Below are 14,344 nucleotides of genomic sequence, written 5' to 3'. Positions count from 1 at the left end.
ACTGTACTGGTTGTTTTCAATGTCACCGATTAACGATACGAATGGGCAGACGGCGACCCGGAGCACCAGTTCTCGGTGGGGCGCGAGGACGGCAGCGTGGTGCTGGCGCGGCGCCTGCTGTGGGAGCGGCGCGCGCACTACGCGCTCAACGTGTCGGTGAGCGACGGGCGCAGCGCCACGCACGCGCTGGTGGACGTCACCGTCGTCAACGACGCGCACGAGGACGGCGTGCTGTTCTCGCGCGCCGAGTACGTCGTGGAGGTGTCGGAGAGCGCGCGCGCGGGCGCCGCGCTCGTCACGCTGGAGGCGACGGCGGGCGCGGGCGCGCGCCTGCTGTTCGGCCTGCACGCCGCGCGCGCGCCGCGCGACCTGCAGCTGTTCCGTCTCGACGAGCTCACCGGCGTGCTGGAGCTGGCGCGCCCGCTCGACAGGGAGGCGGCTGCCGTGCACGAGCTGACGGTGTGGGCGCGCGACCAGGCGCCGCGCGCGTCAGTGGCGTTCGCGCGCGTGACGGTGCGCGTGCACGACGTGGACGAGCACGCGCCGGAGTGGCCGCGGCGGCTGTGGGAGGCGCGGCTGGCACGCGGCGCGGCGCCGGGCACGCTGGTGGCGCCGCTGCGCGCCTTCGACCGCGACGTGGGCGACGCGGCGCGCGTGCTGTACTCGCTGGCGGGCGGCGACGCGGCGGGGCTGTTCGCCGTGGACGAGCTGGGCGACGTGCGCCTGATGCGCGCGCTGCCCGTCGCCGGCCCGCGCGACTACGCGCTGCACGTGCGCGCCGCCGGGCCGCCGCCCGCCGAGCGCGGCGCCACGCTGCCGCTGCACGTGCTGGTGGTGGAGCCCGACGACGCGCCGCCGCGCTTCGTGGACGCGGACGTGACGTGCGAGGTGGCGGAGGACGCGGCGCCGGGCACCGTGCTGGCCACGCTGGAGGCGCGCAGCGCGACGTCGGTGTGGTACTCGCTGCGCGGCGCGGAGGGCGCCTTCCGCCTCAGCCCCGCGGCCGGCGTGCTGAGCCTGGCCGCGCCCGTCGACTACGAGACCAAGGAGCTGTACAACCTCACCGTCACCGCCTTCGACATGGTAACGTTTGTACATAAATAGAGAGGTAGTCGCTAATGGGAGCTGTTGACGCGGCCTCACACGAGCTCCACCTCTGTGCAGGGCGGCGGCAGCGCCAGCGCGCGCGTGGCGGTGCACGTGCTGGACCGCAACGAGTTCCCGCCCGTTCTGCTGCAACGAGAGTATCGCGGCCGCATATCGGAGGTTAGTTATTTGCTGCATCAATTCAATATACTGATGCAGCATTATAAACTCGTATGCTTCTTCGTAATTTTTCTTATTTTCCTTGTTTTATGTAATATTAATATTTAGTACGCTTTAGTATTTCGAAAGCTTTTCGTCGAGTTGGAGATATCTTTTAAACCATTTAATAATGTTTTAAACGAGTTTTTCGCTTAACGGACACACCCTAAACTGAGAGATCGCAGCCAGATTCCAGCAGCCGCACATGGCTAATGTCTGATCGATGACAGATGGCGGTTAGGTTTGTACGGGAGCGGTGTGCAGGCTCGACCGTACCAAAGGGGAGATCTCCCACCGAGCGGTTGGTTGTGCTCGGTAGCGCCAGCTGGGCCGACGGTTATGTCTTGAAACTTCTATATATAGTCCAGATTGCAGAAAACTCCGTTAGTGCGATTGCTATCGGCGGTACATTTGTTCGGGACTACGTCATCGATTGAACAGCGCCATCTAGTTTCTATTGTGGTAACCGCCACATCACTCCCCTCCGAGACGAACGCGTAGTGTGAAGCAGTGAAGAGAGGTGGCGTTGTAGCGTGAAGGCGTGTGAAGGAAGGGCAATGGCTGCTAACCAACCAGAGAAGCGGTAGACCAGGACGCTTGTAGCTGGTGATGGAGTGCAGGGCCATTGTGCCCCGAAGCTGTGGCTACATCCGTCTTACAGGCCTCGATGTGCTTGCTGTTGCTGCTTGTAGACTTGGAGTTTGGAGGAGACGTCGGGCTTGCGGTGTGTGATCCAAAGGTGTTGCGATGTATGCGATCACCCTTGATCACGTATGCGCCAGTGCGGAGTGCGGCGGTGTGCGGTTTATCTTCGATGACGTCGGCTGTTGTAGTGTGCGACCATTCTTGATTTCGTCGGTTGTTGAGGTGTGCGACCATTCTTGATCACGTCGGTGTCACCAATGTACGAGGAAATCCGAAAAGACCATCACGCTCAACCTGGGATTACGACGAACCTTCACGTGGACATTTATCATCGCTGACGTGAAGACATCCATCCTGGGCGCAGACTTTCTTCGACATTTCAAACTTCTCGTGGACCTGCATAAGAAAAAGTTGATCGATGACGTAACGAAGCTCGCTGTCGACGCAATCGAAGTTTCAACATCCGCCGAATCCATCCGCATCGTGAGCACCGACCAAGACTACCACGAGATCTTGAAGCAATATCCAGACGTCCTACGCCCAATGTCACTGAAGCAGCCAGCCAAGCACGACGTAGTTCACCACATTGAGACGACGGGGCCTCCACTTTTTGCTCGCGCCCGCCCTCTGCCGCCCGACAAATACAACGCTGCAAAAGCTGAATTTGAACGCATGGTGGAGTTGGGCATATGCAGACTTTCGAAGAGCCCATGGGCGAGTCCCTTGCACGTAGTCAAGAAGAAAGACGGCGGACTACGCGTGTGCGGCGACTACAGACGCTTGAATGCAGTAACTCAGCCAGATCGTTACCCAATCCCACGCATTCAAGACTTCACGTACCCACTGCATGAGAAGAGGATATTTTCAAAACTCGACCTCAAAATGGCATACTACTGGATACCAATGGCTAGTCAAGAAGACGCAGACTACGTGCGACGTCTCACAGAAACAATGGCATCGCTAACACCGACAGAACGCTCGCCAGCGACCCGATCAACATTCATCTACAAAGACCTAGCTACGTGCACGCACGTTTTCGTACGAAACGACACCGTACGACCGCCATTAACACCGCCATACGACGGACCCTATCAAGTTTTGAAGCGCCACGACAAGTACTACCAGATCCAGCTACCACTTCGAACAACCGTGGTATCATTGGACAGACTCAAGCCCGCTTACATGCTCAACGAGGAAGACACAGGCGCAAGCACTGCAAGTGCGGAAAAGAAAACATCAGTATCGACGAGTTTGCAACCGGAGTCTGCAATGGAAACAAACTCGCCGGTACCAGCGCCAGCGCCTGCACCTAGCCCCTACGTCACACGAAGCGGTCGAGTCGTGAAACGAGTAGTACGCTTCGCTTGAAAGGGGGTACTATGGGAGTACCTACCATATTATATTACATACTTACGGAATACCTACGCTCGCCGTTCCTGCAATATCCCGTTGCCGTCGAATACGTGTGCGTAATCCCAGCAAAATAATGTCGAATTTCTGGATTTGAGTTGGATAGATTTTTAGTGCGTAACGTCGTGTAATTGTGCGTGAAAGTTTTAAATTTGTGCGTCCAACCAATAAGTAGATATTCGAAAAAAAACGCGTTCTGCCAGGAATACGTCATCCCAGCTACACATTTTTTTCCCAATGGACGTACGAGAAAAAAAATAGGTCCATGAATTAGTGCGTTTTAAGAGGTAAATGTGCGTGCTAAAATCAAATTTGTGCGTCATAACACTTCGAAGATATTCAGTTTTTTGCTGGGATGACGTTTAACCATTTCTTATATCTCTTAAACGGTTAAACGTATAGATGTGATTTTTTTTACACATGTTGCTATGAATTTGTGCGTAATGTTTGTAAAAACAGAATTTAAAAAAAAATTACCGTTCAGTTTTTATAATTAAAAAATAAAATCACGTTATTAGGTCCTAGTACTTTAAATATGACCTCTAAAGATAAACTTATACCGTTGATTTGTCCCTTATAACGGCCCACAGTATCTTATCAAGTTTCATTGGAGTATTTTAAGTATTTATTGAATTATGAAGAAAATTACTACGACAGGACACGATATTTTTAGACATTTAATTGGTCGAGTTTTTTATGAGTTGGCTAATAAAAATTTCTACCAATAATTAGTGCGTCAGCTCATTTATCCATCTGCAAAAATATAGCCCAATACACAGATAAATTATAGAGATATAATCAAAAACCTATAAGATGCGTAATACAATGATAAACCGACAAAGTTTGAATAGCCACAAAAAAGCGACCGTGTCATATATCGTGCTAACCTTCCAAAATTGATAGTATTGTACCATTACTTTTTTAGCACTTAAGTACATGTACGTACATAATAGTTAGTGAAAATTAAAACAACAGAACAGTTCAATATATTTTTTATTTTCTAAGTTTTAGTTGATCAATATTCTGACTGAATACCGATTGTAAATTAAGTAGGTAATCTAAAATTATTGTATTAACATAATTTGTCATATTAACATAACAATAAAAATAATCAACAGTAACAAAATAGTAAAAAAATCTAGAAATAGAGATAAATCACGTTGAATCAACTAGTAGCTGGTGCAGTGCCCCATATTTTCCCTAACCTACCTAAGAATTTGCGTTACCTAAGTTACGTGCGAAAAAACATCTAGGATGGATCCCTCTAAAAGGGAACAGCTGTATAAACAGCGAGCGTCGTCAAGAACTACATGAGCAAGCCCAAGAAAAGGACTATCACAAAGGACAGGAAATAAAATATCTATTAACCCTCATTTATGTTTTATTTTAGTGAAATAGTAGGTAGATCTTCAAAGTTTCAAACAAGTTTTAAGTTCCTACATTCTTACGAAAGACATACCTACTAGGTACTGCCTTACATTAAGTAAGTGGGCTGTATGTGGTCAATACGTAATTTCAAAAACTAATGATTTTATGTATTTGTAATGTAAGTAGGTGCATAGTGTTTTAAATATAACTAGATACAGCCTATAGAAAGCTGTCCACTAGTACACTTGTAGCTCTATCGGTTTATGCCACAGATTCACGGCGGATCCTAATTGCGACGTTGCCAAACTTAATAGCATGGCTTGTAAGTAAAGATGGCTGTGGTCGGAACCTTTGGTACCTATTAGTTTTAAAATTCAGTTTTATTGCCGTGTTTTGAAGACGAACGGGTGGCTTAGTTTAACAGTTTCCAGAAAACTATATTGTTTAATTATGGCTTGTGACCAGACAATAGGACTGTTTGCTTTTGTTTGTTAAAATCCCGTGGGAACTCTAATATTTCGGAATAAATGTAACGGGTCACTTATGCAAAAATCACGTCAATCTGTAACTCTGTTGCGGTGTGATGGAAGGACAAACCAACAAACAAACATATTTTATAATAATGCTCGCATTTATAATTTTAGTATGATTAATAAAAAGCTTAATAATTTTGTGCGCACATGTACCAGAAAAGAAATGGCACAATACTATCAATTTTGGAAGGTTAGCACGATATATGACACGGTCGCTTTTTTGTGGCTATTCAAACTTTGTCCGTTTATCATTGTATTGCGCATCTTATAGGTTTTTTGATTATATCTCTATAATTTATCTGTGTATTGGGCTATATTTTTGCAGATGGATAAATGAGCTGACGCACTAATTATTGGTAGAAATTTTAATTAGCCAACTCATAAAATACTCGACCAATTAAATGTCGAAAAATATCGTAGTCCTGTCGTAGTAATTTTCTTCATAATTCAATAAATACTTAAAATACTCCAATGAAACTTGATAAGATACTGTGAGCCGTTATAAGGGACAAATCAACGGTATAAGTTTATCGTTAGAGGTCATATTTAAAGTACTAGGACCTAATAACGTTATTTTATTTTTTAATTATAAAAACTGAACGGTAATTTTTTTTTAAATTCTGTTTTTACAAACATTACGCACAAATTCATAGCAATATGTGTAAAAAAAATCACGTCTATACGTTTAACCGTTTAAGAGATATAAGAAATGGTTAAACGTCATCCCAGCAAAAAACTGAATATCTTCGAAGTGTTATGACGCACAAATTTAATTTTAGCACGCACATTTACCCCTTAAAACGCACTAATTCATGGACCTATTTTTTTTCTCGTACGTCCATTGGGAAAAAAATGTGTAGCTGGGATGACGTATTCCTAGCAAAACGCGTTTTTTTCGAATATCTACTTATTGGTTGGACGCACAAATTTAAAACTTTCACGCACAATTACACGACGTTACGCACTAAAAATCTATCCAACTCAAATCCTGAAATTCAACATTATTTTGCTGGGATTACGCACACGTCGAATACCACCAACAACCTTACCTTACCCGCAATTTTACCTCGGGTTTACCGGGGAACAAGAAAATCAACAAACAACACATGGATAAGGAAAATACTTTATTTAATGGACAAGAGCGGTGGAAGAAATGAAACAACATGGAAGGCATGAACACTTTATGAAAATAAGCAACGATTTCTTACCTCCAACCGGACGAGATGGCTAGCGTATTTCGGAGATAATAGTGATGACTAGAAGCGTTGATGGTTACATGCACAGTGATGATCACGAACACTGTTGATGGATACAATATGACATCCAAAGCACGCTAGCACGAAGACTCCAGAAGCACAGGCTGCTGCAAACGAAATCGCTCCGCATGATCGTCGGTGACGTGTTCGGCCGGCTCTGAGCACGCGACGACGTCCGCACGCCACAGCGGCTAGGAGTGACTGAAGCCGGCGCGAGAGCTGCGGCGCCGCGCGGCGGGGGCGGCCCAAGAAATAATGTAATGACGTAATGCGCATGCGCGCATATCCATTACACACGGCGACGCCTGCATTGGTTTAGATATAAGTAATAGCAATAAGTACTCGTTAGCGTAGGTAATCTTAAGATCCACTTTTGTATATATTAGGCTAAGCTATTTCCAATAAATCCATTCCAATTCTTACCTTCTGATCAATCGTTACCACGAGTTTTATTTAACCACAACAGGTTAAATAAAATTGTTTTGCCCTGCTATGTCACCCCAGAACCTGGACCCGGGCCCCGGGCCCTGGCCCCCGGGCCCCGGGCCTCCAAATGGCAATAGGTCCTGACTGACTGATGACGACAGGGGCACCGTCGAGTGGGGGCTTCTGGATCCTCTAAACGGTTGTGTTTATTTATTTATTTATTTGCTCATGCAAATGCTGCTCTTTAACTCAGTCGTTAATATTATATGGCATTACAGCATGGGGCTCATGTGGATCAACTTTACGAGACAAACTAAATCAGGCTCAAAAACTTAATCTCAAAATTATCTTAAAAAAGAATCGACGATTTCCTACGGAATAATTATTTAAGCTAAGTAAAGTAGGTACTAACCCCAAGAAAAATATTCATTTGGCAAATAACAATGTATATGGCAAAATATATAGACAAGTTCACAATCGAGCAAACTCCCAGTCACCAGGCAAAGGCAACTAAGATGTTCAGTTCCGCGACGAACGTCTGGATTCTCGAGTAGACATTTTACAGCTGCGGCACCAAAACTATTCAATAACCTTCCGCTGGAGGTATCTAATCTGGTTTTATGTGCCCAGCGCCCATCCTTAAAGAAAAAACATAAATTCTATATAAAGAAATTTCTCCTAGAAACCTCTTTTGAAAATTTTAAACGTCTTTATGACAAGATCTGTTGAAACGAATGCTTTAACTTGTTAAAATTTATTCTATCTATTTAAATTATATATCACAGACTACGGTCTATTTGGGCTGCAAACTGCCAACACCAGTCTCAGCTTTTTAATTAGTGCTTTGGTCTAAAAGTGTGGTGTAAATTGTTCACTTTTCGTTTTGTCTAAATAAAAATAAATAAATAAATAAAAACAACCGAACAAGAGCAAGTGAACGTCGCTGCTGTTGTCATTGTCGTACACGAGTAGGTATGTAAGTGCAGTGTGGTGCGCAGGCCGCCGGCGCGGGCGCGCTGGTGCGCGACGCGGCGGGCGCGCCGGGCGAGCCGCTGGTGCTGGCCACGGCGGACGGCGACTCGCCCGCCAACCGGCAGCGCGCCTTCGACATCGTGGAGCCCGCCGCGCGCGCGCTGTTCCGCCTCGACCCCACCACCGGCGCGCTGCGGCTCGCCGCGCCGCTCGACCACGAGCTGCAGCCGCGCCACGAGTTCACCGTCACGGTGGCGGACGCGGGCGAGCCGCGCCTGGCCGCCGTCAGCTCCGCGCGCGTCGCCGTGGACGTCGCCAACGTCAACGACTGCGCGCCCGCCTTCTCGCAGCCCGCGTACCGCGCCACCGTGCTGCTGCCCACGGCGCCCGGCGTGCTCGTGCTGGCGCTGAGCGCCGCCGACGCCGACGACCCCGCCGGCCGCCAGCCGCTCCAGTTCGACATCATCGACGGCGACGCGCGCGGCGCCTTCGCGCTGTCGGCGGCGGGCGAGCTGCGCGTGGCCGACCCCGCGCCGGCGGCGGGCGCGCACCGCCTGCGCGTGCGCGTGTCGGACGGCGCGTTCGCGAGCACGGCGCGCGTGGAGGTGCGCGTGCGCGAGCCCGACAACGCGGGGCTCGCGTTCCAGAAGGCGGACTACTACGGCTCCGTGGTGGAGAACTCCACCAAGCCGGCCGTGGTGGCCGTGCTGGCCGTGCTGGGCGCCGCGCTCAACGAGCACGTCGAGTTCCGCATCCTGAATCCCGTCGAAGGTTTTGAGGTATCACTACTACACTAGCTCGGAAAGGCTTTGTTTATGACCACGATTTTTTTTGTGTGATGTAACCACAAATTCACGGTTTTTAGATTTTTCCCCTAAAGCCAGCTAAAAGTCTCACATACCTGCCAAATTTCATGATTCTAGGTCAACGGGAAGTAACTACCCTGTAGGTTTCTTGACAGACAGACAGACAACAAAGTGATCCTATAAGGCAGGGTTTCTTAAAGTGTGGTCCATGGACCCCTTAGGGGTCCGTATCACGTGTACTCGGGGTCCGCAGCAGCTTGTGTGGTAAAGTGCGCTGCCTCGCAGCTCGCAGCACTGCGCACTGCGCACTGCGCACTGCGCACTGCGCACTGAGCGACCACGTTGCGACGCTTCTCGGAACAGTGCAGCGCAGAATTTCAAGTAAAATGTCTTTTCGAATTCTGGTGTTCGTTAAGTGGACCCTCTTCTTGTAAAGCGGACTATGTCTGTTCTCATACCATTTGCCACCACATGTCTTTCTGAAGCAGGGTTTTCGGGTCTAGTTTCTATAACAACAAAAAATCGCAATCGATTGCACATCGCAGGCGTGCTCAGTGAGGCCAAACACCAGCAGCCTTCTCACTAAGCCAAGGCGAGTTATCATCTGCGGCGCGAATGCGTCTGTTATAGTAAATAGAGGAAACTACCAATATAACTGATTTTTAAAATTCACGGTTTTTTTTCCTGAAACAGGTTTGACAGGGGTCCATGAAATTTTAAAATTCTGACAGTGGTCCGTGGCTGCCAAAAGTTTAAGAAACCCTGCTGTAAGGGTTCCGTTTTTCCTTTTGAGGTATGGAACCCTAAAAATGAGATCCAGCAAGCTGAGGCAATCAACTAACTGGACCGGCGGGGCCACGAACATAACAAATTAACGAGTAGAATAGAATAGAATAGAATGTTTTTTTATTCATGTAAACTTTTTACAAGTACTTATGAATAGTCAGGTAGTTTTCATTTACCACTGGTTCGGAATGCCGTTCCTACCGAGAAGAACCAGCAAGAAACTCGGCGGTTGCTCTTTTAAATTTTTCAATTTACAATGTTAATACTAACGACTATCCTATTATAATAATAATAATAATAAATACACTTTATTTGCACAACCACAAGAAGGATTACATTAAAGAATAAAAAACACAGACAGAAGGAAGATACAAAAGGCCATTACGCTTATTATAGTCAGTCAGTCAGTCATTTTTTTTAAATATATTTAGATATAAAGCACAAAATAAAGACCGGTGCAAAAAAGTAAGTAAACGTTGGAATTATAGAGCCGCTTAAGTTATTTAAGCAGCTTTAAATAAACAGCAGTTACGAGAGTTGTCATTTCACAATTAGTATGTAGATATGTAAAGTTAGCTAGTGTTTGTATTGTGTCGTGGGGCGTGCGCGCAGGTGGGCGCGACGTCGGGCGCGGTGCGCAGCACGGGGCGCGCGCTGGACCGCGAGCAGCGCGACGCGTACACGCTGCTGCTGCAGGCGCGCGCGGCCGAGCGCGTGGCGCACGCGCGCCTGCACGTGGCGGTCACGGACGTCAACGACAACTGCCCCGTGTTCGTGGAGCGGCCCTACGCGGCGGCCGTGGCGGCGGGCGCGGCGCCCGGCACCGCCGTGCTGCGCGTGCGCGCCGTCGACCTGGACGCGCACGACAACGGCGAGGTGCGCTACGAGATGAAGCGCGGCCACGGCGAGCTGTTCCGCGTGGACCGGCGCTCGGGGCAGGTGACGCTGAAGCGGACGCTGGACGCGCACACCGCGCTGTACACGCTGGTGGTGGCCGCCTTCGACGGCGGCACGCCGGCGTGCGGCGCCACGGCCGAGGTGGCGGTGCGCGTGTGGGGCGGCGGCGCGGCGCCCGCCTGGCCCGCGGCGCACGTGGAGCTGCGCGCGCGCGAGGACGCGGCGCCCGGCGAGCCGCTGGGCGCGCCGCTGCAGGCGCGCTCGCCGCTCGCGCGCCAGCTCATCTACACGCTGCACGAGGGCGCCGCCGACCTCTTCGAGATACACTTCGACACCGGTGAGTCGCCGAGCGTCACTTCGTCCAACTCGATATTAACTACCATAAATAAATAAATAACCTTTTATTTGGGACCATAGCGCAAAAAACAAAGCATGAAGACAAAAAAAAAGATTACAAATACTTAACTAATAGGTACGTACGGCTTTCCATGCATCTCAACCGAGAAAACCACCGCCCTTACTTAGCTCCTTAGATGGTGTATGACGTACACTATCTATCGTACGTGTATAGAGGCGGCAAGTTTCGCAGCCGAATTGCATGGAGTTACAGTAAAATTAATCTAAAATAAAATAAAATAAATGTCTGACATAAACCCGAATGCGTGTCTGTGGCGCATAACTGTCCCAAAAAAGGGAATTACCTCAGCGTAATGCTGTAGTAGTGTATGTGGGTACACTACCTCAGCGTAATGCTGTAGTAGTGTATGTGGGTACACTACCTCAGCGTAATGCTGTAGTAGTGTATGTGGGTACACTACCTCAGCGTAATGCTGTAGTAGTGTATGTGGGTACACTACCTCAGCGCAATGCTGTAGTAGTGTATGTGGGTACACTACCTCAGCGTAATGCTGTAGTAGTGTATGTGGGTACACTACCTCAGCGTAATGCTGTAGTAGTGTATGTGGGTACACTACCTCAGCGTAATGCTGTAGTAGTGTATGTGGGTACACTACCTCAGCGTAATGCTGTAGTAGTGTATGTGGGTACACTACCTCAGCGTAATGCTGTAGTAGTGTATGTGGGTACACTACCTCAGCGTAATGCTGTAGTAGTGTATGTGGGTACACTACCTCAGCGTAATGCTGTAGTAGTGTATGTGGGTACACTACCTCAGCGTAATGCTGTAGTAGTGTATGTGGGTACACTACCTCAGCGTAACGCTGTAGTAGTGTATGTGGGTATGTATCTGTGCGATTGCCCTCTCGGCGTAATATCAACATACTAATATCTGTGGATAAGCGAAAATTGCCTGAGACTGAATATTGTTCCCGGTCGGTGGTCTGGCGTAGTAACTAATACCGACTTTGAAACTAACTGATTTTTATTCAAAAAACAAGGCTTATGGCCATACGTCTTATTCAGTAAAACTTAAAATTGATAGTGGTGCCATAAAGTCCGGGCGCACCTACCGCCTAGTACCGTGCCGGAGAGGTCGCCTGCTCCGCTCACTAACGTGTTGTGTTTGTCCCGCAGCGCCCGACAGAGGGAGCGGACCGTGTGAGTATCACCTCCTCCCTCCGTGACCCTCTCCCTCCCACACCTCGCAGAACATCCAGCTTCAATCATGTAAATGCATGCCATATTTAGTCGTTGTACTTACTGTGACGCCGCGCACATCGTCATCGTACATTGCAGTGCACATCACTTCACCTCGTGCAATAACAAGGGGTGCTGTTTGTACATCTCGGTGCGCATCTTCACCTCACCCGAGTCTCCCGCAGGCACGCTGGTGGCGCGCGCGGCGCTGGACTACGAGGCGGCGCGCGAGCACGCGCTGACGGTGCGCGCCACGGACGGCGTGACGGGCGCCTTCGCCGACCTGGCCGTGACGCTGCGCGTGCTGGACGCCAACGACTGCGCGCCCGAGTTCGCCAGCGACGAGTACCGCGCCGTCGTGTCCGAGGCGGCCGCCGTGGGCGACCTCGTGCTGAGCGTGCACGCCGTCGACGCCGACAGCGGTACGTCACTCACGAGGGTTCCTCGCACGTGAGGTCTGGTGCCACTCGTGACCCCGCAGCGGGGAGCAGCGCACGTGTAACATGCTGGCATCTTAAATCATTTTAATTTTAATTTTTTTTATTTGAAAGGACAATCAACAGGTTACACAAAGAAAACTTACAACTACCTACACAACAAGAAATAGATACATAATATATGCTGTTACGTAAACCCACTTAGTGATCGCCACAGCTTGCGATGAGAAACTAGATAGAAGGAGAAAAACTATATTCTCAAATACATTTGAGAATTTTTTCCGGAATATTCCAGTCACCACTACTAGTTCCCTTAGTTCCTCGCCAACAAAAGCCTATGGTCTACTCAGGGCCAATGTTGCTGAGTGCGGTGTCTTGTTTAGGTTTGAATACGTTACTCCACATGACATTAAAGTGTTCAAATCTTTACAAAGCAAAAAAACAGGAGATCTATGGGGGTTATCAGTAAAAATAATCAGCAATATTATCGATATTATTGCGCCATATCTAGCCATAATTTTTAATGAATCTGTGGATTCAGGATCCTTTCCAGACCTCATGAAATGTAGTAGTAGTAGTAGTAAATTGATACCTCTTTTTAAATCTGGTTGCAGAAGTGACCCAAATAATTGCAGGCCAATTTCAATTTTGCCAACACTGAGCAAGATATTTGAGAAAATCATGCTCAACCAACTGCTTCGGCATTTTAATCTAAATAAGCTACTCCATTCTGAGCAGTATGGTTTCACTAAAGGTCGATCAACAACCGACGCGGCCGCAATGCTGTTAAAGCATATATTCAGTGCATGGGAAGGCTCACAGAATGCCATTGGTATTTTTTGTGACTTATCCAAGGCATTTGATTGCGTTGAGCACGAGACTCTCTTGGTTAAATTGAGCCACTACGGAATCAAAGACACTGCGCTTGGTCTCATTGCGTCTTATCTTGGTAATCGTATTCAAACAGTGTGTGTTAACGATGTAAAGTCATCCGGATCAGCCTCACTAATGGGTGTTCCTCAAGGCTCTATTCTAGGTCCTTTCATGTTCTTGGTATACATAAACGATTTACCATATTTTGTCCAAAATACTTGCGATATTGTACTATTTGCTGATGATACGTCTTTGATTTTTAAAGTTGATAGAAATAAAGACAATTTTGTAAGTAGTGCCATATCTCAGGTAACTCACTGGTTTACCGTAAATAATAAATTTACTTTTAAATGCAAAAAAAACTAAGTGTGTTGAATTCGCACTGCCCAATACCAAGAACACAAGTAACATTAATTTAATGATAAATAACGATACATTGAAAATAGAAGAGACTACAACATTTTTGGGGATAACCTTAGATGCGAAGCTTCAATGGGGCACCAATATATCAACTCTTGCTAGCAAATTAAGCTCTGCCGCTTACGCTGTTAGAAAGATTCGGCAGTTAACTGACGTGGAAACCGCAAAGATAGTACATTTTGCTTACTTCCATAGTATTATGTCTTATGGAATCTTAATATGGGGTAAAGCGGCAGATATTGGGAGAATTTTTGTATTACAAAAAAGGGCAATACGCGCATTTTATAACTTGAGACCACGCGATTCCCTTCGAGAGAAATTTAAGGAAATAGATATCCTTACTGTAGCCTCTCAATATATTTATAATAACATAATTTTTGTAAGACAAAATATTCTTAGTTACAAGAAAATTGGTGATCTACACAATAGGCTAATTAGAAACAGAGACAAACTTGCAGCTCCTGCCTTCCGCCTCAGGAAAGTCCAAAAGTCATTTGTGGGTATTGGTATTACCTTTTATAATAAAATCCCGCAAACTATTTTGGACTTACCTTTGCACAAGTTTAAAAAATCTATTAAAAATATGCTCCTGAAAAAAGCATATTACACAATTG

At 47.8% G+C, this 14,344-nt stretch overlaps 1 protein-coding gene across 6 annotated transcripts in view; it reads left to right on the top strand.

Annotated features, from left to right (window-relative positions):
• kug (FAT atypical cadherin kugelei) overlaps positions 1-14,344 on the top strand; it is a 59,287-nt gene that overhangs the window by 29,770 nt on the left and 15,173 nt on the right. For 5 of the 6 annotated variants that reach the window (XM_069499216.1, XM_069499215.1, XM_069499211.1 and 2 more), the window contains exons 8-13: positions 50-1,083; positions 1,165-1,266; positions 7,942-8,694; positions 10,120-10,741; positions 11,938-11,961; positions 12,186-12,422. In XM_069499216.1, coding sequence (XP_069355317.1) covers positions 50-1,083; positions 1,165-1,266; positions 7,942-8,694; positions 10,120-10,741; positions 11,938-11,961; positions 12,186-12,422 — 2,772 coding nt within the window. The remainder of the gene's footprint in view (positions 1-49; positions 1,084-1,164; positions 1,267-7,941; positions 8,695-10,119; positions 10,742-11,937; positions 11,962-12,185; positions 12,423-14,344) is intronic. The other variant, XM_069499214.1, reaches the window with a different exon arrangement.

Source organism: Maniola hyperantus, chromosome 6 (assembly GCF_902806685.2).
Source record: "Maniola hyperantus chromosome 6, iAphHyp1.2, whole genome shotgun sequence".
Classification (NCBI taxonomy): Eukaryota; Metazoa; Arthropoda; class Insecta; order Lepidoptera; family Nymphalidae; genus Maniola; species Maniola hyperantus.
Note: the sequence above shows the minus strand (reverse complement) of the source record. Positions and strands in the feature narration are given on the sequence as shown.